The 25,859-nt window shown below is 49.9% G+C and overlaps 10 protein-coding genes across 10 annotated transcripts; 5 read left to right on the forward strand and 5 right to left on the reverse strand.

The window, feature by feature from the left end:
- Positions 1–39: 39 nt before the first annotated feature.
- GT037_005110 (uncharacterized protein) lies at positions 40–2,576 on the forward strand (the record flags this gene model as incomplete). The annotated part of the gene is made up of 2 exons (XM_038930157.1): positions 40–613; positions 661–2,576. Coding segments are annotated over 2 exons (2,490 nt in total), but the record flags the coding sequence as incomplete, so codon positions are not given.
- Positions 2,577–3,242: 666 nt separating this feature from the next.
- Positions 3,243–5,945, reverse strand: GT037_005111 (prolyl-trna synthetase; the record flags this gene model as incomplete). Its single annotated transcript, XM_038930158.1, has 5 exons — positions 3,243–3,742; positions 3,795–3,872; positions 4,336–5,639; positions 5,777–5,850; positions 5,895–5,945. The coding sequence occupies 5 exons, from the start codon at positions 5,943–5,945 to the stop codon at positions 3,243–3,245; spliced, it is 2,007 nt and encodes a 668-aa protein (XP_038787108.1).
- A 432-nt stretch (positions 5,946–6,377) lies between these two features.
- On the forward strand, positions 6,378–7,430 carry GT037_005112 (uncharacterized protein; the record flags this gene model as incomplete). Its single annotated transcript, XM_038930159.1, has 1 exon — positions 6,378–7,430. One exon carries the CDS (start codon positions 6,378–6,380, stop codon positions 7,428–7,430), a length of 1,053 nt encoding a protein of 350 aa, XP_038787109.1.
- Positions 7,431–7,810: 380 nt separating this feature from the next.
- On the forward strand, positions 7,811–11,948 carry GT037_005113 (uncharacterized protein; the record flags this gene model as incomplete). The annotated part of the gene is made up of 5 exons (XM_038930160.1): positions 7,811–8,756; positions 10,966–11,183; positions 11,235–11,522; positions 11,594–11,698; positions 11,841–11,948. 5 exons carry the CDS (start codon positions 7,811–7,813, stop codon positions 11,946–11,948), a joined length of 1,665 nt encoding a protein of 554 aa, XP_038787110.1.
- An 832-nt stretch (positions 11,949–12,780) lies between these two features.
- On the reverse strand, positions 12,781–14,340 carry GT037_005114 (rox3-domain-containing protein; the record flags this gene model as incomplete). The annotated part of the gene is made up of 1 exon (XM_038930161.1): positions 12,781–14,340. One exon carries the CDS (start codon positions 14,338–14,340, stop codon positions 12,781–12,783), a length of 1,560 nt encoding a protein of 519 aa, XP_038787111.1.
- Positions 14,341–14,457: 117 nt separating this feature from the next.
- On the forward strand, positions 14,458–17,758 carry GT037_005115 (uncharacterized protein; the record flags this gene model as incomplete). Its single annotated transcript, XM_038930162.1, has 6 exons — positions 14,458–15,561; positions 15,996–16,193; positions 16,280–16,540; positions 16,721–17,273; positions 17,402–17,643; positions 17,696–17,758. The coding sequence occupies 6 exons, from the start codon at positions 14,458–14,460 to the stop codon at positions 17,756–17,758; spliced, it is 2,421 nt and encodes an 806-aa protein (XP_038787112.1).
- Positions 17,759–19,088: 1,330 nt separating this feature from the next.
- Positions 19,089–20,728, reverse strand: GT037_005116 (sugar transporter; the record flags this gene model as incomplete). The annotated part of the gene is made up of 3 exons (XM_038930163.1): positions 19,089–19,474; positions 19,534–20,458; positions 20,522–20,728. The coding sequence occupies 3 exons, from the start codon at positions 20,726–20,728 to the stop codon at positions 19,089–19,091; spliced, it is 1,518 nt and encodes a 505-aa protein (XP_038787113.1).
- Positions 20,729–22,078: 1,350 nt separating this feature from the next.
- GT037_005117 (uncharacterized protein) lies at positions 22,079–22,451 on the forward strand (the record flags this gene model as incomplete). Its single annotated transcript, XM_038930164.1, has 3 exons — positions 22,079–22,097; positions 22,158–22,250; positions 22,354–22,451. The coding sequence occupies 3 exons, from the start codon at positions 22,079–22,081 to the stop codon at positions 22,449–22,451; spliced, it is 210 nt and encodes a 69-aa protein (XP_038787114.1).
- Positions 22,452–22,693: 242 nt separating this feature from the next.
- Positions 22,694–23,766, reverse strand: GT037_005118 (uncharacterized protein; the record flags this gene model as incomplete). The annotated part of the gene is made up of 2 exons (XM_038930165.1): positions 22,694–23,197; positions 23,269–23,766. 2 exons carry the CDS (start codon positions 23,764–23,766, stop codon positions 22,694–22,696), a joined length of 1,002 nt encoding a protein of 333 aa, XP_038787115.1.
- A 386-nt stretch (positions 23,767–24,152) lies between these two features.
- GT037_005119 (uncharacterized protein) lies at positions 24,153–24,823 on the reverse strand (the record flags this gene model as incomplete). The annotated part of the gene is made up of 2 exons (XM_038930166.1): positions 24,153–24,484; positions 24,595–24,823. The coding sequence occupies 2 exons, from the start codon at positions 24,821–24,823 to the stop codon at positions 24,153–24,155; spliced, it is 561 nt and encodes a 186-aa protein (XP_038787116.1).
- Positions 24,824–25,859: the final 1,036 nt, after the last annotated feature.

Consider the following 25,859-nt stretch of genomic DNA (forward strand, 5'->3'; position numbering starts at 1 on the left):
CGCGTTTCTGGTAAAGCAGACTACTGACATGGGCCAGTCTTCCCAAGGTGCAGGTTGCGCAACTTTTTCGGGATGCCTCCTAAGCCCAGGCAATGGATGTCATGTAGATTGCAGAAGTGGCCTAGACCACCGAGACGTGTTCGTTGCCGCCTCCCAGCGAAGCTCTCCGGCAGGAGCAACCCATTTACATGGCATGTAAAAAGATCCTTACACAACCGGAACCACAAAAGCATTTGGAGTCGAGATGATATTCAAGAGAACAGCACGTATTCTAATTTTAAAGCTCGTAATCCAGACCTGTTTCAACGAAAAGATCAGGTTTTCCAGGAGCTTGAGGCCAATCGGTTGCAGTGGCATACACCCCCACCAATTGTCTACCATGATCTAGTTGATGTAGCGGCGAAGGTTGGGCGTGTCGAGGAACGTATAGGATACAGTTTCAAGAACAAAATGCTGTGCATCGAAGCACTAAAGCTCACATCGTCGGCTACACCACTATACTTCGACGGTAAGACTTATCATGTCGAAAGGAACAACCGAATGGCACTGCTAGGTGATCGCCTTCTCACGTTGGCTTTGTGCGATACTTGGTTCCAAACGGGAAACCCTGCAGGTATGTTCGACGTGCAGCTCACATATCTGAGCTGAGACAACAAGCAGTAAACTACAATACGATGCAAAGGAATTCAGAAAATCGAAAGGTTCTTCTCAAAAAAGGGAAAGCACTTGGTATACGCGAAAATTTGGTATGGTATGATCAGCGGACCTCAAAGCCCGATGCCAGGCTCGATGCCGACAATGCGTTTAGCGAGGCGATTCCCGAGGCGGTTGAAGCTATCCTTGGTGCTGTGTGGTTGGATTCCGGGAAAAGCATTGAAACTGTCAAGGAAGTCATCAATAAAGCCGCGCTTGATACACACGAGCAATTGAAAGTAGATGTTCAGTCTCAGGACATGCATAAGAAGAAAGAGCTTTCAAGATTCCGGGTTTTTGAACACATCGTGTCCAGGAAACGCAAGAAGGGATCGAAACGACTCAGGATAGAATACGAGACAGAGCAGAACGAACTCAGGATAGACAGAGAAAAGAGTCGGAACCTGAAAGAAGAAGCACAGCCAGAGAGCCACAACCCAGCACTAAGACCAAAACTAACACACTTCCTAAAGAGAAGCCTTGGCGCAATGGTAGCGCGTTGGTCTTCGGTTGAAAGCATAAACACCGAAGAATCGAAAATGAATCCGTGCGCAATCGCAGCTGCTAGCAGGCTATCAAAGGAGCGCAATATGTTAAATGATAAATCCGGTCATGACTACCTCACAACAGATTCTGGACGACAGCTTTCATCGATATCTCGCAAAGAGGACGAAGAAAAGGTAGATACTCTGTGTGAGTCAGGCGACCAGGATCCACAGACATCGTCGCACGCGAAAAAGGCGGGCCGCAGAGCTAAAGGTCAATCGCAACAGATCGATGCTATGAGTACAGGTTTGAACACTGGAGACCAAAGACGTAAAGAGACTCTCTGGCTGCGTGCACTTGGGATGCAAGGGATGTTAAAGATGCGGGGTATAGACATAGATGTTTGGAATTTGTACCAAAATATGACAGTAAGCGCGCGACAGAACAGCAAAGCGAGAGACAGGGTATGGTCACCTGTGGAAGAGTGGCGGGGTTTACACCGTGAACACCGAAGAATTAACCTGAAAAGCCGGCTGCGTGCAGTTGCGATACGACACATGTTGAAGACGCGGGGTATAGATATAGATGTTGAGAGTTTATACCAAGACGTTAAGTTCATCTCGATGAGAAACTTGAAATCTTTGACGGTAGAGGAAGCAAGATCTATACAGGAAAACTCGGTTCCTGTATGGAAAATCATCGGACAGGAGAAATTTTCTACCAAGATCAAGTCGGCTTCCCCTACTCTTGAATCGAGAAGCAACGGCACAATCACATCTCCAATCCCAGTGTCAGGTCAGAAACTCTCGAGTTCCCCGGAGCAGCCCAGTCCCACGAAAAGAGTTCGGTCAGCTAGTGAAATCCGTGAGAAGACTCTTCAGGAGCTCTCAAGACATCTAGAAAACACAGGCTTTGAGAGCGCTTCAGCTGTCAATAGTCGAGACGAAAACAAAAAGATGAAATTGCGCACTAAGGATGTCGAACAATTAGAACGAGATATCCTTAGCTCGCACAAAGACATATGGCAAGCGAACGGGACTGCTGATTCATCATGGAAGCCTACCAAACGCTCCTACGACCGTATCGCCAATATACAACTTTCACGGGATTATCAAATTCTTGCAGAGCGGTTGGCTAGGCGCACTCCAACAACCCGTGAAGCCACGAATGAAGAGGACGCTAGACTAAGGAACTCATTACAGGAGGACCTTCTAGAGGCGGACATAAATTACAGACCATTCGTTCAATTAGAATCCGATAAGTCAGCAACGGAGGTGCCTGCTACGCCCGCTACGCCTGCTACGCCACGACCGGGGCCTAGAAGAAAACTTACACTATATACCCCCAGTATTCGAAGGCAAATGGTTCTATCTGCTCTTAGTCCAAGAGCATATTGATTATTTTCATCGATGCGGATGCATTGTTACACGTGTAAAGTTTGGATGTACGATCAGCTGAGGGAGAAATAAATGCACAGCCGTACATTTGCGTTTGAAAACGTGCCTGTAACACATATATCCTAGCATCGAGTCTCGAGATACTGGAACTGCATGAACACTTCTTCAGTACATCTACTGTCACCTCACCAAGTACGACCGTTGGTAAAGGCAGCATCTTCAAGGCTAGGGCAGCTGTGTCACCCGTTGCCGAAAGACATACAGGGGCTGTCTTTACGGTCGAGTTGATATCACGTCTGTGTATAGGCAGAAACGTCGAATATGCTAGTATGGTTGCTTTAGCGGTACGGTGGGATAAAAGGCTTCAGCACAATCACTCTGTTGCCTTCTCGGAGCTTCGAACCCAGGAAATTAGATGGAGTGGGAGTCTTCAACATGGCGTCTAACAAGGTGTATGAAACTTTGGATATACATGATCGAGAGCATGTGCAGGTTATCAAGAGCATCTACCGGAAGTGTGGATGGCTGGGACAAGAAGGCTAAGGCGTTGATACTGGTTGAGAGTTGCAGACAAAGTATCCTTGGGAAGGTGTGGTGCAGATATTGCATCTAATAGAAACAAAGTTGGTGGTCAGGATCAAAGATCGATCCCATATATACTCTATTCTAGCTTTTCACAACGGAGGCAGTTGCACTTGCTAGGGTGGCGATTGCGGTAATGATATATCGCCACGCATTAGTTCTCACCCATGTCTCAGCAATAGCCTTCATATCCACTTTCTCAGCCCACTTCTTTGCCGCCTCACTTGCCGTGTCTGTATCAGTTCCCTGCCCAAGTCTCTTCAACACAACTCCCTCTTCATTCAATATCTCCTGCACTTTCCACTTCCCTGCACCGTTCACTCCAGGCTCCATGTACAGCGCCGTATACGGGATGATACTAGCATTCGCCAGTGCAGCGACAACATACAGTACTGTCGCCGAACAAGAAGATCGTTTGGAAGTATAGGCGAGGAAAGCAGTACTCGAAGTGCCTGTCAAGATGAGGGGGGCGACAAAGATGGGTGCGAATTGGTAGGCTTGAAGCCATTGTTTGGCTAGGAGTTTTGGCGGGGCATGCGTGATGAGGGGCGGCATGACGACATGGCTGTATGCGAAAGTGAAGCCTGAACGTATATGTTTAGCCAGTCTTTAGATATTCTGGCAAAGTTGCATTACCTGTGTATACGGCTGGCGCAATGATTGCGACTGCCTGGAGGATGGGTACGAGAGTGCGGGAAGGCTCACTCATCGCGGCTGATAACAAAAGGCACGAATTTGAGCTTCCAGGGAAATATAAGTGTGTCTACGTAAGAACGCAGGAAGTTGTTGCAGTAAGATCTCAAAAGATATAAATACAAGTGCATGAAACATGATGTTTCAAGCTAGCGCTGTAGTTTAAGCGCACCAGTATGACCTTTGGCTACATATTCAGGAAAAACTACAAAACTGCTGTCTACTTCACTTCACTTGAACTCGCAAGTCTAGAGCTTTGACACGGCCTGCATTCAATTTCTCATATAAAGTAGAGTATGCCTGCTTGATGCACCGGCGCTCCAATCCGCCGTCAATCTACACTTAGACTCTGCTGTACAGGTAGACTACAACTGCTCCAGCAGCCCCAAAACTTCCTGTCTCAAATCATCTAGACGAATGTCCTTTTTGAACCTTAATCTTCGGCACTGTACCTCAACTTCCCTCCTGTCTTTCCAACTCCTACCCAGTACAATGACGACCGGGTATCCGATCAAATCGGCATCCTTCAGTTTCCATCCTACGCTCTTTCCTGACCGATCATCCAACACAAGGTCTACATCTCCGTTCCGAACTTCACCGTAAAGCGCATCATACACCTCTGTCGCATCCCTATCCTCGGTTTGTGGAGATGTGAGAACGATGGCTTCATAGGGCGCTATCGCCCTCGGCCAATTCAGACCTTTGGCATCTGAGAGGAGCGAAGCCACGGCTCCAATGATACGCGAAACGCCGATGCCGTGACAGCCCATTTGAATTGGTGATGAAAGGTTTTGGTCTGGCAACGCAACTACTGCGTTAAGAGGCTTGCTGTATCGGGTGCCGAGGTGGAAAGTATGGCCTACCTCGATAGCCTTTTGGACGTCGAGCTTTCCGTTGGAACAACGAGGACATGGATCGCCAGTCTCGATGGTTGTAAGGTTCAGGGCGGAAGATTGAGGATTAGAAAGGGATTTATCGTGTTTGTCGAAGGTGAGGGAGGGATCGAAGAGGTCAATGATGTCTGTGGTCTTTTGGAGCAAAGCAGTGAGTGATGAGGATTCTATGCCAGTATCTAGCTCAATGTTCTCTGGAAGTGCTTTTTTGACAGCATGTAGATTGACACATTCATGCCCTTGATTCGCTTTTGTTGTCGCGGTCGAGGACGAACGCGGGATCCATACATTGATCTTTGTCTTCTTGTCGACGCTAATACCAGTGAACGCATGCCAGCTCTCGTCATTTGACGTGGGGTTTTGGCTGCTCTTCTCCGCAAGCTCTTCGTTCGCAATGTAATCGCATGAGTTGCAAGACCACACATTGTCTTCACCTTTGGGTGAAACGAAGTGATATTCATGGCTTAGCCTGCCTCCCATGTTGCCAGAATCGGCGTCAGCAACAAGGTAAGGCAGTCTGAGCTCGTTGAAGAGATTGTTGTAGGCATTCCGTACTTCCTCATAGGTTCTTAGCGCAGATTCTGTTGAGTAGTCAAAAGTGTAGAGATCTTTCATCATGAACTCCTTAGCCCTTAATAAGCCCTGTCTTGGTCTTCGTTCGTCGCGGTACTTCCGTCCAGTTTGGTACAATCTCAATGGCAAATCTTTATAAGAATGCACCATACTGGCTACAAGTGCTGTGATCTCCTCTTCATGAGTCGGCGATAGCAAGAAGCCGGATTCTCTCCTATCCTTGATGCGTAAGAGTTCTGAGTTGGCGGAGTAGCGACCAGTTTGCCGCCATAATGCCTCTGTGGTTATTGACGAAAGCGCGAGCTTTGAAGCGCCGATAGAGCTCATATGCTTGTCGATCAGAGCTTCGAGCTTGTTTTGTACGCGTAGACCTAGGGGCAGAAGGTGGAAAACTCCAGAATGTGCCTGCACGTGATGAGTTAGGGTGGTGGTTGAAATGGAGAGATTCTAGGTATTTACCTGGCGCAAAAAGCCACCCCGAACAAGGAGAGAATGAGAATCATCTGAAGATTGTCAGTCAAGACGGATTCGTACTGTGTAATGTTGGTACCTTGCTCGCTGTCTTGTGGTGATATACCACCGGTTGGTGCCCAGAATTTGGATAATCGATTTCTTGAGTCGGTCTCATTGATCGTTAGATGTTGAATCCAAAGAAGACTCTCAGCTAAGCTGACTTACCGCTATATATCTAACATGTCGAAAGCTCTGAAATGGTGTTCTTTGTATTCGCGGTTGCCCTGCAGCCCTACAGATGGAAGCCGCCATGCGCGCACGACTATATGGATGTCTCGCCAGAGTCACGACGGAGAAATGAAATAGCCCAGTCAAGTTTAGACAGAAACGAAACAGTTGAAACGTGATATGCGTTGTGGATGATTCCCGTGCGCGGGAGATGTGCCCTCTCAGAATCGTGCACAGACCATGCCGAATCTCAAAGCGCATGGAAATATTTGGAGATGCGAAGCCGTCTCTCAATTGCTTCGCGACCACATCTCACGTAAGCATTCCTGCTCCTCTATAGAGACTGGGTTTCCTGGAAGAATACTAACTGTCATACAGAATGCCTCCAAGGATACGTATTAGGCCGCGTGCCCTCGGCGCCTGCGCTTCACACCCTACCCACCCCATCTCTCTACCCGCAATCGCGACCTACGCCTCGGTAGCAGCTGCCTCAGCGACGACACCCGCACCTCCCATTCAGCAGACACACAAAGCCGCGCCCCCAGTGCTACGATACCCGCCCACCCAACCGCCCTCTCACAAGCCGCCGGAGGTCCGCAAAACGCAACTGCACCGGCAGTATCAATCGCTCCTCAAGTCGTCGCCTTTGATTTTGATATTCCAGCACAACAACGTCAAAGCGGTAGAATGGATGAGCATAAGAAGGGAATTGGCTATTGCACTACGCAAGCTGGATGCGGAGAGGGCGAAGAATGGACAAGAGACGCTTGCAGATGAAGTTAAGATGCAGGTCATTCAGACAAACATCTTTGCAAGCGCATTGAGAGTTGTCGAGTTCTTCCACCCGGAACAGTCCATGTTGGACCATGCACAACACCCCACAGACCCGCGCACACCCACGAGCGCGCAGATACCGCAGACGAGTAATGACGCAGAGGACGAGCGCTTCACACACGGTCTCTCCAGACGGGCACACGAAATCGCAAACAACAGGAAGCTAAAGTTGGAACTAGAGCCTCTACTCTCGGGTCCTCTCGCTGTTGTCGCCTTCCCCGATGTCGCTCCCCAGTACCTCAAGGCCGTCCTATCCATCCTGTCACCTTCCAAGCCCGACTTCCCTGCGCCAAGCCGGAAGGCGAGTCCAGACTACTACGAACCAGCGGTACAGGCTGGTCTTCAGAAGTTGATGCTCTTGGGTGCAAGAGTAGAAGGCAAGGTCTTCGATGTGGACGGCACGAAATGGGTTGGCAGCATTCCTGGAGGTCGCGACGGACTCCGAGCACAGCTTGTGCAGATGCTGCAAGGTATCGGTGGAAGCCTCACTAGTGCTTTGGAGGGTGCGAGCAAGAGTCTGTACTTCACCGTCGAAGGGCGAAGGATGGATATGGAGGACAAGGAGAAAGGACCTGCTGGTAACGACAATCAGTCATAGAGGCATATTGAGCTGTGTACATTATGATCTGTAAGAATCAAGAGCTCCGTCTTAGACTCCCATGGAATCCTTGGGAGCATGTGACTGCGTATCCCATAAATGGTAGTAGCACACTGTGGATCAGTGACGAAGCAGAAGCTTAATTACTTACCGGAACAACGATCTAGATCCCGATTATTCCGACACCATGACCAGTCCTTATTACGGTTGCAGCTTGAGAGAACAGCCAACATACTCGAATACTCCTTGGTCGTCTAGAATATAGTCATGTGACGTTAGGCCCGCTACAGCTGCCTGGATGTTGACTCACTAAGTTTTTATAAGAAGCAGCCACACGGGAGAAACTGCTTTGCTATACAGAAGTACTTGTGTTTGCAACAATGCACCTACCCAACGAAGTCCACGACCTCATCATTTCAGACCTTGAACCGCGAGAACGCTTCAACTACCGCCTTATCGGCCACTCATTCGCACAAGCCGCAATACCACACGTCTTCAGGCGCATCAATGTCTCGCCCGTGGTATCCAGTCTCCGCGACCTGGCACACATTGCGACCCAGAAGCATCTAAACCGCCATGCGACACACTTGCAATGGGACAGCGATCGATCGCGCCTCAGAAAGAAGAAAGGTCAAATTGGTTTTGGAGACAAACAGTGGGAAGCCGTGAGAGAGATATTGCCCCGAGATGCAAACGAGAGCGAACATCATGGAGACATTGGCATGCGTATCCTAACACTCATTTTCCGCCACTTTCCCAATCTCAGAACATTGGATATTGGTATCTGGGAAAGCTCTGACACTACTGAAAGATGTCCTGATCCTTCAGACTCTTCGTCTATGATTCAGGGTGAATACGAGATGTATACACTCCTTACAGCAGCGCATGCTGTGGGATGTCAGATTGCCGAGTTCAAGCTCTCCAGCACTGTAGGTAGACCGCATCCACTTTTCCGTTCGGAGATCTGGCCTTCCCTCGTTCCCGTGTGCAAAGACCTGACATCTTTAAAACTTCCCTTGAACTTCGCTCTCAGCGTCGAGGAGAAGGAAACATGGTTGAGGGAGTATAAGGAAATAGAAGATCAGATACCAGAGGATGAGCGCACGACAATGTTCACAGGGTACACAGCAGTCCATTCAGTCCACAGCACAGCGACGCAGATAGCTTCATTCCGGGCATTCCTTAGCACATTGAGTAAACTACAGACGCTTGAACTGACTCTCAAAGCGGAGCAGTGGGATGAACACGTCGACATGGATGCCCATCTCAACCTGCGGGCTCCTTCTCTCGAGGACGTGCTTCCCCCAAACGCTTTTTCTCATCTACGTACGCTGGTGTTGGATCACCCTAACACATCAACTGCATGTCTCAAATCTGTGTTGACTAAACACAAGAAGACGCTGGAGGTGGCCAAGTTCACCAATGTCGCGTTCGCATTTTGTGAAACGCGATTAATGTATGGGGGATATGAACATAAGAACCAAGGGTGTACGGCGTTGAAGGAGTGGGTAGAACTTGAGTTAGAGTTGGACGAGTTTGACTTGACTTGCCTAAATTGTGGATGTAATCTGTGGCCGTGCTGTGTAGCAGTAGGCGGTATGAGATATTGTTGCTGACGGAATAGCGAGACGAATGGGATGTAGGCTTGGTTTTGTGGGGATTCTTGGTCGGGGAGACGCATATTTAAGAGATATAGAATGAACGATGAAGTCTAAAGATGCTTCCTTCAATGCGGAGGATTTGAGATGTACGGAATATGCTAGCCATTTGTGCAAACCTAGAGTGGTTTCGCGACGGGGAAGTCATAATCGGTATCTTCCTATTTCGTTACTTCCATTACGCAACCACTGCATCTTACGTGGGCGCAACAAGTACAGCTATTTTGCCACGTTCCTATCGGTCCCTCTCCGCAAGAACTCTGCGATGATCAGCTTGTTTCCGACCAGACATCTATGAACGTTGACTTACGCAATACCACACCACCGTTCCACCACGTTCTCGAACACCATAATAGCAACTTTGTGTAGACCAATTGGCTTTCTCGTTTTTTTGTTCTGATCGGCTCCAGTCCGATATATCATCTGGGTGGGATACACAGATCCGATCCGTCTGCTGTAATGCAGTCCAGTCAGCCCGCATCTTAGATAAGTCGCATCTCTAAACTAACCACACATGATAAAAGGCAGCAGCAAAGAACGCGACGCCCTTGTGGCATTCTCGAAGCAGAATATCCAGTGGTAGAGACGTCGAAGATGGAGGGTCCGCGTGTTGTCTCAAGTCCTTACCTGCTGACTCTAAATGCACCTAAACACTGATTGGACAATCAGATCAGCCAATCAGCCTGAGCACGCCACCTACCTGGATGCATGCACATCGCCCTGCTATGCTACTCATGGACCTATGGGGTTCCGCAATGTTCAGCCTTGTCGCTCGTCTCGTGCTTTACGAGGACAGAGAAATGCCCCGCGAAATTGATTGCGATTTCAACAGATGCTATGTGTTGGGCACGATCCGAGCACCCCAAACCCATCGCCAGAAGGACACCGCATGGAGCACGCAACTTACCAGTCAGACAGTCCATGGAAGAAGTTCACCCATCGGCAAGAAGCAAAACATCGTCCTGAGGATGATCTCAGGCTGTGTACCCTGAACCAGACGAGCGCCCAGGTGATCGAGAGGTTTCTGTCGCCTGAACGAGATAGGATCCATCTAGATGAGCTTATCCATCTAGATGAGCTTGTTCCTCGTAGAAGACAAGTTCTAAGGGACTTCCTAAACGGAGTTCATCCGGAAATCACGCTCGGAGTGGGTTCTTACCTGCAGGACGTGAAGGATCGTAGCAACGAAGACAACATCATTGCGCTTGTGGACGATCGGCAAAACCACGAAAGATGCGACAAGATTATCGGAAAACCTTGCAATGACTGTCGTATCTTCTCAAGATCTGTTGGCATACCCGAACTCTGTAAACGGTTACAAGAAAAGGTGAAGCGGTCCCAACAATGTTGACGTGTGACACAAGGCTCAATCAACGACAGAGAAGCACACACAAGGCCGAAAAGCGATTAATGTACGATAGTCAGCTTGGCAAGTAGATCCCAACGAAAGCATGTGTATTGACCTTCACAGATTCATACCGAATATCACATCTGCGGCAGCTGTAGGTTTAGCTGCGACAGTGGCGGAGCGATCAGCACCCCCCCTCCGGGACTTTCTACACAGATACCTTAAGAGAGAGGCTATCTTCAGTGCGACAATAGTAAGTTTATCTAGACCGATTCCCTTAGTTGCTGACTGTGCTAGTCGTGGGGGTTCTTCTTCGATATACATATACCATATCATGCCATGCGCCGCGGTCCACTTGCGGGCACTGAAGATCCAAGATTGATAAGGGGCAAACGCCTTCGAAAAACTGAACCTCTTCCACTTAGATGTCAATCCACTGACCGGGAAGATCTGTATTATCACGAAGCGTAAACTTCCTCACTCTCCTGGGGTGCCGATGAATGGTTTTGGACGGAGCTGTGCCTGGTAGACACATATTTTGGCTCTGAAGAGAAGCATAAGATTTACTTCACTGGGTGCCAGGAAGGTGATGGATTTGATCCTTCCGTTGGTGGTAAATTCCGTATGACTACACCGCGATTCGATCCAAGAGAATACTTTCTTCTCAAGCTTCGATTTCGGACTGAACAAGCAGTCACGGAGTACAGTGCACTCATAGAAACCTTCAACAGCAGAATGGATGAATATGTGAGATACTTGTACATCAATTCAGACGCCCGTTACTAAACAATCTTGAAGGCACGAACGATCAGACGCATCTTCGAAGACGATAACAAGAGGACAAACACAAGGACAATAAGCGATGTCATCGAAACAGCACAGCTTTTCATTGACGGCATCAGCGGTATAACCGACGCTTGGGATACGTTCAGTCGTACTGAGCTCGAGATCTTCACTACATATCTACCTGACAGATCAACCTGGCCAACATATATCAATATCATCGTTCGAAACATTGCAGAACTTGATCGATTACGCAAATTACTCCTCATTAGGCGAGATCACTTCAAGTTCAAACTCGATAGCGTAAGTCCAGGGGTGCTTCAATTTTTACCATTTAGTGCCTGCACACTGACTCAATAACTAATACCATTTAGCTCCACACTGTCTCCAGTCTCAGTCAAACCTATACAGGGAACCTCCAAGCAGAGACGGCAGTGAACCAGGGTAACGACCTAAAAATACTTACCAAGATGACAGTCGTAAGTTATGTCAGACCAGCCCGCTGCACTTGTATAGATACAGCGACTTCAATAACTACACCAATAGCTAATCACTATGAGCACAGTACGTCGCCTTTCCACTACTCTTTACAACAGCACTTTTCAGCATGGACTTTGTTAGACCGAAGTACCCATGGGCTGTGTTCTTCGGAGTGTTAGCGCTGATATCGTTGGTGAATTATATGATTGCTTCGCCGCGGAGCTCAAAGAGAGTGTGGACGAAGTGTAAGGCGTGGCACGATGCAGCGGTATGGAAGTTGAAGCATAATTGAATACAGCATATTGCCATGCACCTGGAACTGGTGTACTAGGGTATACCGTAGCCTGGATACACGCTGTTCGACGTCTCATGAACTCAGGACGAAGAAGCTCGCTTCTGCAATCATATTTTGGATGCAAAGTCTATCCTAAAAGTATACGCTGTGTTTCACATCATACGATATGCATAGGGAACATGGCGGATATCTCCAAGGTGTTACGCAGAAAACATGAGCGTCTTTGTGGGATCATCAATACCGTCAGTGTTCATGAAAAATTGTGGCAACATCTCATGTCCCGTTGTCAAATATTAGGCTTGCTCTAGATCACCACACAGAAGACGAAGCAGGTTTGACTTTACGATTCGATTCGTTTTATATAGATATCCACATATGCTGCGTGGTATCCTGAGGGTATCATGAGGGATCTGCCTGCCCAAATATGCACACTTTGAAATGGTTGACAGTGAGTAAAAAAAGGCTCAGAAACCAAGAGAACGCGCGCGCGCACAAAATCACAAACCAAAACATTCCTGGCGCCCCAATCTGTGTCCTCATGTATGTGTAAGAGGTAGGAGAATGTCATGGTCGTCATACCTCCAATCGCTCAACTCGATCGCTTCTGCCACTCGCATTATGCCAATAAGAATAGTTTGTTGTGTGGAGGTCGGTGAGAAGCCTTTCAGTCGAGCAAATGTCGCCGTCGCTTTCGTGATGGATTTTCCGTAAACGCCGAATTGTGGAGAGAGATCCGAAACCCCGATGCTGCTAAGTTGATATGTGCGAAAGAAAAATCCGACGTCGCTATCGTCGTGCGCCGCCTACTTCGACTGAGTGTGATGTTCGTTCAAATTGGAGCTTTCGTCTCTTGTTCGCCATGTTTCCCCCCGGTGTGTCTTCGCCTCCGGTCGAGTCTGCGTATTCGTCTCCGAAGCCCTCACCGTAGCCTTGAAATGCGGCGTCGGTGTAGCCGCGCTTTGAACTAGAACGCTCCGGCCTCACTGCACCTCTGTTCATGTGGCTGGTTGGTGTCGGTGCTGACGATGTGAAGGAAGTTGCTCGCTGTGGTGGTATGTCTTGTGGTTTTGGCTTTGCTGTATCGTCTGTACCGAGATAGGCCTTGTATTTGGCAGCTTCTGCGCTGGGGAGAGTGCCTGGTGCAGTGCCCGTGAATGCGTCGTCGAGCAGTCTGCTGAAGTCTGAGCTCAATGCTGTACCGTCTGGTGTCAATGCCTTCTTCTCAGGCTCTCTATTCTGCACGTGTTGCGACTGCCAAATTTCTTCGGGCATCAGCAGCAGGTTCCGGAAGACACCGTCCATCTTGGTGGCCTTTGGCTTGCCGGCAATCTGCATCTTCTTGATCTGACCCTCGTAGGACTTGCGAAGCTTGTTAATCTTCTCGCCTGTTACCGGGTCATTGCGCGCTACTGAACTGGCGAGCGGCGTGAGCCTATATAGTGTAATGAAATTTTCCGAGGGGTGCGGCCGCGCCGTCTCCAACTTGTCGTTGTTGAGTTTGAACAATTGGCTGCCGCTGATGCCTTGGGCAGCTCGTAGTCGGCCGTCTTGGGTGTATGGTGATTCCCCTTGCCGGTTGTGGTTGGACAGCCTGTGATCAGCCAGCCGTGTAGTGTCATCGTCTAGGCTCTCTTCCATCGTCGCATCGCCATCGCTATCGATGTTGGCACTAGACATGAAGCCTGCAGTGCTCGCCGGGGTGGGAAAGGGATGTTGGTTCGATGCCGATGTTGCCGACTGTGAGAGGGAGTGAGACATTGGCAGCGAGGACTGCGGGGAGCGGTCCGACGACGCTGTCGAGTTAGTCGGGGCGAAACCTCCATGAGATTGCGAATTCATCGAGGAGTAGGGCGGTGAGGTGGGCGTGCGAGGGTGGATGGGCGTCTTTGTCGGCTGGCCGCTCGCCTTGGCAGCGACGTCAAAGGGCGGGCTGGCGGGTGAGAATCTTCCTATCGAGTCCAAACGTTGCCGTTTTGCGCTGTGATCCGACATAGAGAGCGTCTTCGGGGGTGGAGAGGGAGTGGAAAGCTCGTAGGCGGGTGCTGGGGGGCGTGCAGGAGTGGTGAGAGTAGGGCTCGTAATGAAGCGCTTGGCGTCCTCCGCGCGGGTCGACCGCGGCAGAAAGATGGGCGCTCTACTTGATAGTGCGCATTCGAAGAGGGCAGGCGTCGGCGCTGGCGATGATTCGGGTGCGGCAGATGTGCGGGGATGTGGTGGTGGCGGGATGCGCAGGTGGGTTCGAGGCGGCTGGAGGTGCGAAGATGTGAAGGAGATGATGGGGTTGACCGGCGGTTTGGGCTTGGGCTCAGCGCTGTCTCGACTGCTCACGTGACACCCCGGGGCCATCTAAAACCGCGTTTCTTGTTAGGCTGTGTCAACCATTCATCGCCGCTGCCAAACACAACAATAACAACAAAGCCGCCGTCCGCGCTTCAATGCGTGCACCGCTCGTCTTTGACCACCATGGATGGCAATAGGCCGCGCCCCGGTGGCTCTGCTTCGGCCGTCCCAGCAAATGCAACGCAGCCTGCGCGTTCCGAGGCATCGAATCCACCCGCGCCGAGCAATGCGCCCAAGGTCCAGCAGCCGAAACCCCAAGCACTGCCATCGCGATCTGGTCCCAGCTCCATCCTAGTCTCGCCGCGACAGAAAGGCAACCCCATCCTGAACAGTGTGCGCTCAGTCGCATGGGAGTATTCAGACATTCCTGCCGATTACGTCGTTGGTGCCACAACATGTGCTCTCTTCCTGTCACTCAAGTACCACCGTCTGCACCCCGAATACATCTACAACCGTATCCGAGACCTGAAGGGCCAGTACAGTCTCCGCATCCTGCTTACTATGGTCGACATTGAAAATCATGAAGATCCACTAAGGGAGTTGTCTAAGACGTCATTAGTCAACAACGTTACCGTCATGCTTTGCTGGAGCGCACAGGAAGCTGGCCGCTATCTAGAGCTCTTCAAGACATTTGAAAATGCAGCGCCAACCAGCATTCGCGCTCAGCAAGCAGGGACCTATTCGGAGAAGATGGTCGACTTCATCACCGTACCACGCAGTATAAACAAGACGGACGCAGTTGGCTTAGTATCCAACTTTGGCAGCATCCGCACTGCAATCAACGCCGGGCCGGAGGAAATTGGTCTGATAGCAGGGTGGGGTGACAAGAAGGTTCAGCGATGGTGTAACGCCGTCAGGGAACCCTTCAGAGTCAAGAAGGCAGCAAAGCGAACTGTCGGACAGAATAGCAACCGAGCGAACATGTCACGCGACATCTCCATGGCAGAAGACGAAATTCAGACGCCTATAGCAGCGGATGCTGGTGACACAGCACACCGTAGAGTGGACGATGCTGGACCTCTTGCTATGGAAATGGCAAGAACCGCGCCTTTTGCAGCTTCAGGGTCAGATGCAGACCGACGACCGGACCATCGTCCCGCTGAGGATATCGATAAAGACGACGAAGAGGCAATGCGCGAGGCAGAGCTAGGTCGTGTCTCGGACGGTAATAAGGCTAACTCATCCGCTCTAAGGCCAGTGAAAAGGAAGCAATTAGAAGATGAGAATGTGAGCGAAGGCGTCATGGCCGCGCTCAGCAAGTTGAGGAAGCAGTGAACATAAATTTGGATATAGAACCAAAATATAGTATGTGACTCGCTGCCCAAACACGACACTTGTATATTCCTTCGAACGGCTGACATTCAAATCTTGGACTTCGCCTTTTTGAATTCGCTGTGATTACCACGTTATGGTTTGCTACTTCCAATCGCGAGTCTTTTCCATGCGTAATCGTTGTTATGCGCTCTCGCCTCATTGGTGACCCTGGTTTGTTTGCCTGCATGCACTGCACTTGGCAGCAAACACCAGCCTTGCTCTTCCAACTCCGCCACCAATATTTCAATATGGGCACATTGACTCACCTTGTCTCTGTCATTGCAAACATGTCAAAGGTTAGCGCTGTGAGATTACATCAGAGGCCTAGCAGCCGCTGAACAGTACAGAATTCAACTACCCATAAGATGGGTCTCTTTAATAGGCTACCCGCCGAACTGCAAATCGAAATCTTTGACTATCTCCCAGCTACTGACGTCAAGGCCGCGAGAGCTGTCAGCAGAACCTTTCGGGACAACGCCACGCCTGCGCTGTTTCGCAGCATTGTTGCTTGTGCAAGATACCAAGCGCTGGGAGCCTTTCAGAATGTAAGTGATCCTCGTGTACGAGAATCCATGTAACACGATTCATATCCTGACGGTGTCTGCGGACTATCACGTCGCTGCCAAGTCAGCGTTCAGGAGACCTTTCGGTATCAGGCACATGGAATTTGCGAATACAAGCTAAACTCATAATCCTAATGGAGGTCTCGTTACATTCGGTGTACCCAGGCTATGTCAGAGAGATCATCTTCGATGGGACACTCTACGATGAGGTGCTCGCGAAAGATCATCGCTGTTATCAACGATCCGAGCAGAAGACAGACGAGTTCAACTCGTCATCCTTCTACGCAATGCGAACCAGGTATGTAACGCGATCATATACGAAGGAGCTCGTTTGTCTTTTCTCATTAAGTCCTACCCCCTAAAATTCAAGCCTGCCATCAAGATATGTGGCTTTATTTCTCTATCAAAATTACAATAGATATATCTACGAATGCCTCTAGGGTAGGACTCCCCGTTCCAGCAAACAGCACTAGCAGATTGCTAGATGGAAACGATACCATGATTTATAGGAGGAGCAAGAAACTATGAATGTCGATGGCGTTCTTCTGCAACCAATTGCACGCGGCCTTGGAAACATGCAGACCATCTCATCGATCGTGTACTCGCCGCACCAACACGCTATACCCGTGGAACGCAAGACACTGGGTGACTTGCTCACAAGAGGGGCTCTTACTGGCAGACTCGGCAAGAACCGCATTACTCATTGGGACCATCCTTTCCGCCAATTCATCGGCGCTGTCTTCATGTCAGGGTATACTGGGATTCGACAGCTCACTAGAGAAGCACCTTGCGAAGGACATCCATACACAGAGCTCTCCTTAGAAATGTTCAGGTTTCCAGAATCAAGCGATCTGCTCGCTGTGAAAGACCTCTTTCGACGTTTAGTCAGACTGAACTCCAATTTGTCTATCCTTAACACCCAAACTAGGAATTTACAGCCGCTCACCGACATCGATCCACCCACCCGGCAGCTCGAAAATCTAGCCAAAGCTCTTGGGCTGCTCAGGATCTGGGACGTCTTTCCTTCGGAATCTTGGACTGGAAACATCTTCATGAGCCCATGTAGGACGGCGGATCGATTCCGGAAGAACGCTCCATCGTTGACTTCATTGGTCTTGGAGCGACATGGCCAAAACTACGCTCGTTGGGACTTGAAGGAATCTATGCCAGGGAACAAGACTTGTGTCAAGTGGTCACCCGACACAAGGAGACCTTGAGATCTGTCATCTTTGTCAAGTCCGCTCTTTGTACGCGTTTGGGGATTGAAGTGGTGAATGAGGTCGTTTTCAACGCATCTATGATTATTACGTTTGTGTTAGACAACGTCAACGAGGATGCCGGCGCGTGGTCTGCACGAGCGGATACTAGAACAAAGCGTATGTCAGGTTATGAAGGCCACCTTGTTGTGGCGAAAGATGGAGATCGTGAATTTGTACAGGAAAGATCAGCTCTTTGTTTCATTCATATTTACTGACGCTTCACAGGTCGATACCAACCCAGACAAACCCTCGGTGGAGAACGACCGGCATTTAGTGCGGTGGGAGTGAGATACCGCTGCAATGAAGGTTGTTTCGGGTTAGTGGGATGATTCAATGAGCGACAAGGGCAGTGCAGTGATATTCATATGGAGTGGTTGAGATGCCACAGGCTGTTTACGATAAATTTGATTGATGAACATATGTAGCCAAAGCTCATCTAGTAACAAGTACTCTTCCTTTTTTTGGGGCCTTTGCAGCACCGAAGAGATATACAAGAGCTTAGCATATGGTGCGAGTTGAAGTCACAAACGCTAGATACTCACAGGCATCCACACAAGCGAAGACGTTGAAATCAGACTATCGCCTTTTGTAACCATCATCCTCTTAGCCGCTCTTCATGTCTGAGAAAACCAGCATAACCAAGGATTGAACCAACTCGACAAGTTTAGGAACAAATAGGATTATGGAGTTGCAATCAATTGCCTTGGTACTAGGGAGCAAACGTTGGCTTCTCCTTACAGTAAGCAACACTATCTCTATCGTCCATCCCTCTTCGTCAACACCGTCAATGCGCCCAACCATCTTCTGCCTTACATTTGCTCTTCTCTGCTTATCTGCTCCTCGAAACCCATGACCCTACCTCCAGCCCAAACGTAATCTGTCTTACCCATCTTCGCCTGACTATTTACTACACGTCGATCCTGCCACGCCCTTCGCCCATAGCTTTTCACCGCAGAGTAATTACGCCTTTCATCGGCGCGGTGGTGCATTCCTTCAGAGAAACCTCGCCAGGTTAATTGTACGCGGATTTTGAACGACAAATCGCCATGAGTGGGCGTACCAATATTGATGGATAGATCAGGGGCTCACTCTAGCGACCTGAAGAGGAAGAGACGACAGAGCTTGAGGCTTTTCGATAAATATGCCAAGGTTAGGTAGTTATGCGAGTGTTGAAAGTGGCGATAGTTTGTTTGTAGAAGCGTTTGTAGGTGCAATTAGAGAGGCTCGTGAGCATGGTATCGATGCGAAACTCTGGGAGAGAAGACAAGGAGCCATGTTTGGAGGCGAAGAACCAAATTCAATTGTGGATTGAGTCGTGTTCGATGTCTTGAAACATGCGGAGAGTCATGGAATTGATATTTCCATGTGAGGAAGAAGAGACGAGACTCGATGCGACACGGCATAGTAAGTATAACGCGAGGACATATGCCATGCTGAGCCATGATTGTGCTAGAGGTAATGAGACAATTCCGTCACAAAACGCACGATGGGTGAACGCTGTAGTGCTGGTTTGAAAGATTGGTATTCAACCCTGGTACGCTATCTCAGTACCATGTGCTATATGAATACACAAGCAGCAGATCGAACTATACAACAAGAAACCGTCACCAAAAGCCGATTAGACTCTCTCGACTCTCTCCGAAGCACCCTTAGCGTCGTTATCAACGACAACACTGTGGTGCCTTGCCGGGTCTTTCTCCTCAATGGCGGCGCCCTCAACAACGTGGTTCTGGCCACCAAAGATGGCGTCCATCTCCTCGAGACTAACCTTCTTAGTCTCGGGAACGAAGAACCAGACAAAAGCTGCAAGCAGAATGTTGATAGCAGCAAACATGTAGAAAGCATAGAAGCCCTCGTTCTTGAGGAAGACAGGGAAGAACTGCTGGACGATGGAGTTGACAACGTTTTGGGTTTGCGAGCACATGCCAACAGCTTGGGCACGGATGTTCATGGAGAAGATCTCCGCGGTGAAGATCCATACCGTTGCGCCCCAAGAAGGCTTGTCTGAAATGGATGTTAGTAGATGTTTTGTTAAGATGGTAGTGGGAGAGAGGGTGACATACAGAATAGAGCGAACAGGAACATGAGGAATACAATCGCGATACCAACGGGCTCAGTCTTTGCGCCGTTGGGAAGCGTAGGTGTCTGAGTCTCCACAGTAGCGGCGATAAGCATACAAACGCCCATGCCGATACCACCAACGATGAACAAGAACTTGCGTCCAAAGCGGTCGACGGTCCAAGTAGCATTGAGTGTGAAGAGAATACTGAAAGTGGCATTCAGGGCGTTGATCAGTGAGATAGTGTCGGCGCTCGTGAAGACCTTCTTGTAGATGATGGAGCTGTAGGAGTTGAGTGTGCCCTGTCCAGTAATCTGCTGACCACCGTTTACAATCATTGCAATGTACATGCGCTTTCTGACAGACTTGTCCTTCCACAGAGCAGAGAAGCCGGATGAGATAGCCTCGGCTTCGAATTCAATAGCCTCTCGGATGGTAGTAATCTCATCTTCGACATCTTGCTCAGTGGCACGGACGCGGCGGAGGGAGCGGCGGGCCTTTTCGTAGTTGCGGTTCTTCTGAACGTACCAACGAGGAGACTCTGGGATGAAGAAAACCTGGGAGAGGATGATGACGGGTACCATCATCTGGAAAATGACGACCATCTTCCAGTCCCACTCGCCGAGTTTCTGAGGGTTCTTCGAGGTACCGAAGGAGATCCAGTATGCAATGAAAGAGCCAACGGAATAGAACATCTGCCAGAAGGACATGATCTTTCCACGGATCTCAGAAGGAGCAAGCTCTCCGATATAGATAGAACCAGCAGTAAGAGCGAGACCTTGTCCGATACCGATGAGGACACGACCAGCGATGAAGACACCGATTTGTCCACGAGGAGCGAATGTTTGCATAATGGTAGCGATGATGACACAGATAGACCCAGCAGCCATACCGACTCGTCGTCCAGCGAAATCAGCAAGAGGACCAGCCTATACAAAGCGAAGTTAGCAAAGAGGTGTGGGTTTATCGGTAGCATCGAAGATGATACATACCATGAAGAAACCAGCTACAACAGCACCAACAGTATATGATGTGTTGATGGCGCCGATGATGTTGGGTCCAGGGTTGTCGTAGTAGGCGATCCAGTGCTTCGAGTTTTGCAACGCGTTGAAGACGGACGCATCGTAACCGTAGAGCACCATGCATGATGCTGCAACGAGCGAGATGTACCAGTTGTACACTCGAGTCTTGTCGACCATCTTGACGGTAGTCTCTTAGGGATTCTCCTGAAGCAGAAGTGACGGTAATGATCGACTTCGTAGTGATTGACGAAGGCTTCCGGCTCGATCTTCGCAACGATACAGCGAGAGATCCGTAGAGCTCTGGAGTGGAGAGCAAACAACGGAGACTGCGATGGGCATATATACATACTACATGGGATGCCACCCCGGGGAGGGCTATCTTGCCCCATGTCAGGTCCCATCAACCCCATGGGCCCGGAGACGCCAGTTCCAGCATCTGGGATCCGAAGCCAACGCCGCTACGAAACGCCTCCATCCAGAATATCACCACGAATCAAGACGCCCAGCGCGCCTTGAAAGCTTGCTCTAGTGCCAAATGTATCCATGCCCAGCCCTCCAGTCTCCGTAGTCCCTGAATCTGGGGAATCCGGGGCTTGGGACTTCAGCGTCGACGGAGGGATTGTGCTCATCTGATGGACGGGGAGGCGTCCTGTAGTTTTTCCACGAATGGGCGAAATCGAGCTAGGTGTTGAGGCGCCGTTGTTTTGAGGAGAAGCGAGCCGGATTGATGCCGAGATGGTGTTTAGTGCACCATCTAGCCCGTGAGCAGCTAGGTTTGCCGGCGACAATGTCAACATCGGGTAGATTTGTTCGTGGTCGCAAGCATGCCAAGTCTCGACACAAGAAAGACGCGGCGAAACAAAGCTTTTGGCTGCCGTCTGGGTTCTCTTATTTCTGTGTTTTTGATGCTTAAAACTACCGAAGTAGTTCATCAGGACCATAAGTGCGGTGTCGCTGCCACAGTTTCATCGTTGCAAAGCAGCTGGCCATTCCGGCCAGCCTCATGATGACGGTGAAGTACAGAGATCGCATGATTCGTGCTAGAGAGCATCGCTTGATAGCCAGCTGTGGAGTTCGGGTGGGTCGGCACATTGGTTGCGTGTGGGCGGTGACCATATCGCATCCTTTGAAGACCACGCGGGGAGCCAGCGCTGGAACGAGCTTAAGCCAATAATTCTTCTACATGAAGTCCACGGAGAACAGCACGCGACGCGCTTGTATCTCTCGGTGATAGACTGTTGCAGATGCACATGATATGCCGCGGTATCCCCGGTCGTAGATGAATCTCATCAGCGCTGAGATGAGCTCCAACCGTGACACCTAGCGCGTAACGACAAATGATGTGATCACGTGACCATGCGCCACATGGGGCGATACCTGTGGCTATGCACATCCCACTTTTCTTAGGCGTCGAGACCCTTTCCCACCGCCTGCTACCGCCTAACGTTTTCGACGACTGCGAGTAAATCTCTCGACCTTCACCTACACACCGAAGACCGGACCAACAAGACAACCGACTTCTACAAGATGCCTTCAGGACAAGGAGGTGAGCGCCAAAACTTCTGCGCAAACTGATGCGGGGTCAAAGGCTGACAAAATACCACAGCGGGTACCAACCCCATCCACAACAAACAGAAGAAGAAGAAGGCCGTCGAGCTCGACGAAGATGACATCGCGTACAAGGCGAAGCTCGCTGCTGGTGCGTACCGCCCATGTTCTGCTACCAGGAGCCTAGAGCGCCACGGGCTGCGAAGCGCCACTACAAGAACAAGGACTACGACAGACGTGCTAACGACGTACAGAGAAGAAACAGCGTGAGGATCTAGCCAAGACCGTGGGAAAGGGCAAGGGACCCCTCAACACCGGTTCCCAGGGAATCAAGAAGTCGGGCAAGAAATAAGCGCTGGTCATACCAACGGCCGACCGGGCGACGAGAGAAAGGCGATGCGATACGACGACGATTTGACATGAAAGATACCACAAGCCAGGAGTCATGACTTGGCAGGGCGCTCATATACACATCACATTGATGCATGGGAATAAACTATCAACACTTTTTACGTTCTTGGTGACCCTAGGTGTTCCCACTATCTCCTAAGCTACAAACTTGCTTCTCAACTAAACTTACCCTTCGGATGTGTTCTATCTCCTTCCTCCCTTCGTGTTTGCTCCTTTCAAGTCAAACACAATTTCTGCATTTCCCCAGGCAACTCTTTCCCACTCCACCTGCGTCAAAAACCCACTATCTCTGAGTTCATCCATCAACTCCTTTCCCCTCTCTTCAAACGGGTAATTACTCGCGTACAGCACTCTATCCACTGGTATCTGTTCTAGCAGCGCCCTTAGACTTGACATGTCTTGCGCATCTGCCGTCGTCAGGTAGATGTTGTGCTGCCAGACATCTAGAAAACTTCGCTTAGGTTTATCCGCAGCAGGAATAGTGGTGAGGAGCATTTCGATGCGTGGAATGAGAGAGGGAAGAACGCCGGGATGCGCAAGTATGAGACGTAGACCAGGGTGTCGGTCGAAGACGGAGCTGAGGTAAAGGTGTAGTAATGGGAGAGGAGAAGTAGCATGCGACGTATGAACGTGTGTTAAGAGGGGCGCGTATACGGTAGAAGGAAAAGTGTGTTTGTAGTCCGTCATCTGTACATGTCAGTCTACATCTTGTTCCCTTTCTCTCTTTTCTGGTTTCCACAATTTAAGCTGCAACATACCTCAGATCCTACCGGCCACGTCTCCCTTAATAGAATCGGCACTCGATATCTTTCTGCAGCATCCCAGAGCTCCTCCCATTCCACCCCCTCCAGTTCAGTCTTCCTACTAATCCCAATACAACCCCCAACAAACTTCATCTTTCCCACACACCTCGCCAACTCTCTTGCTGCCTCTTTGCCTTCTAGAGGCAACATGCTCAATACAGAGAACTTTTCCGAGTTCATGATAACCGCTGCATGCATCGCGTCGTTGATTCTGCTGCATGTCTGCGGCGCAGCGAGAAGGGGAACATGACTGATGATTTGTTTCGACTGGCCAAGGAAACGCATGTCTTTTACCCGGCCGGGGCCTATGTTGCGCAGTTTGGTGAGAGTGAGTGGGGGTATCAGATGGAGGGAAGGTTGGGAGGGGGATGTTGGTGGGGATGTAAAGGCCAGGGTCGGTGTGAGGTGGGATTCTAGGGTTGCGATCAGGGTTACTGGTGTTGTTGCAGCCATTGTGTTCTCCTTCCTCCTGGCGATCGATGGTAGGTGATGAATGAGGTGTGCAAAATGATAGGTTGTAGAGATGTTGTAAGGACTGGGACAAGGATCAAAGAACTGTCAAGCAGGCGGTCATTCTAAGCTTGTGAGCAAGGGAGGCACGCAGCTCAAACTAGATAGTTGCGAACCATATTGGCGGGGTAAGACTACCACCTGCGTGAGTGTAAAGTCAGTGACGAGTATCGTTGCTGCCAACTGATGGCAGACGCGATTTCGCTGCTGCAAGGTACATTGCTACGTCACTCTTTCTGAACATGCTGACAGAATATCCAAGGTACCAAATCGTTGCAGTAGGAACACATTGGTGAGGATAAAGTGTATGATTAATAGATAGTTGTGTACTAAAGTATGTTGTCGTTGAGATCAACAAATGTCTTCCGAGAAAGATGACCTTGAACAGTTTGGTGCTTGATTGCCCAATGTTCCAACCAATAATTTCCGTCGCGACATTCCCTCGTAAAACACTCATCGTGGCTGTGTAATGATGATGATGGTGATGATGATGATGATAGTGATGGGGCGCGGGCGGTGCGTGGCGCTAGTGACCATGCTATGGAATGTCGTGATAGTGACGTCCGAATAATCGTCCGGTCGTCACCTAAGCGACAACAACTGACGGTTCGGCGCTTGTCAGGCGACAGACTAGTCTCTTCCAACGCTTGGTCGAGAAAGTTTTGGTGATGTCGTTATGGTCTGATAACCGTGGTTCGTGAATTCGTAATAGATGTGTAGAACTGGTCCAGGCGATGGACGTGTCGACTTTCATTCATGAAGTTCGGCGACCCTTCTTGCTGCCAATAGTAAAAGCCCGTTTGAGCTTGCTTTCGGTGTTGATGGGTGATGTTGGACTTGGTGTCGAGCTGCTTCCTGATCGACGCGTCTCCGAGCTGCCGGATGATTGGGAAGAGGACCTCTTGCGGCTCTCTTCTGCGAGGATGTCATCCAGTGAGACGTTGAGATGGGGATGACTAATTGGGACCTCTTCGAGGTTTTCGACAAAGCGTGATGCCATCGTATTAACAGTGGTATTGAAATATTTTAGTGTGTATATATGTGGTCGATGTGTAGACGGTTGGATGTGAGGAGGGATGTAGATGTTTATAGCACCGGCAAACTTGTATAGACGTGGATGGCTACTATGATCTACAGGTGATGTGTCGCGGGAGGCGGCTTGTGATAAATGGTCCAGACCTGTGTGGCAATGTCCGGATATAGTATACCAAGGTGGTAAGCTATAGCGAAGACCGGAAATAGGTAGTAACGAGGGCGGAAATGTGAATGCTAGAAGCGATAGTAGACGATATATGCCGAAATATAGAACAAAGACTGGGTAAGCAAGGGCTGCGAAAGGTTTTTAAACTCATCCAGGGCGTGTGTGGATGAGCATGTGGACAGGTCCGTGTGTCCACGGCAGAAAGAGGCCAGGGACCAACGATTCAGGGTCTGTCCCGTCGATCGCGAGGCCTCGACGCATAATAACGGCGGCGCTAAGGCTAGGATATGACGTACCGACGCGTTCTGGACAGCGTTCCGCTGGCAGCCACTCGGTTTTGGTGTGGCCATAACGGGCGCGTAACCGCGTGCGACAAGTGTTCATGTTGCACAGTTCCATGATTGCGAGTCCCCGAAAATAGGTACGCTCGCAGGACTGTCACAGCTGTAAGGGTCGTCCAAGCCGCTTGGAAGTGTCAAACCAGACTTCGGACGTCTTCGCACGAGTGTTGGAAGGATTGCGCATCCGACACGCCGCCTCTGCCCAGTCATGCGGAACCAAACAGCGGCGACCTTGGAAGTCTTGGGGTTATTCTTGAGCAGCACGCGCAACCCTTTCGCCACAGCTTGCGAAGATTGGCTTGCGGAGTCAAATAAACTCTCGACTAGTACGTCTAGGATCAGCACGATCACCAGGCAGTCGCGAGACAAGACCGAATCCTCGCACTTTATCCATATCACCTATATTGAAAACGTGTCCGCACGACGGGATCCCGCCTGCAGTGTTCTCGTCGGGTCCGCTGCGCCCATCGCGTGTATGGCCGGCCTCTGACGTA

Source organism: Alternaria burnsii (genome assembly GCF_013036055.1).
Source record: "Alternaria burnsii strain CBS107.38 chromosome Unknown 740, whole genome shotgun sequence".
Classification (NCBI taxonomy): domain Eukaryota; kingdom Fungi; phylum Ascomycota; class Dothideomycetes; order Pleosporales; family Pleosporaceae; genus Alternaria; species Alternaria burnsii.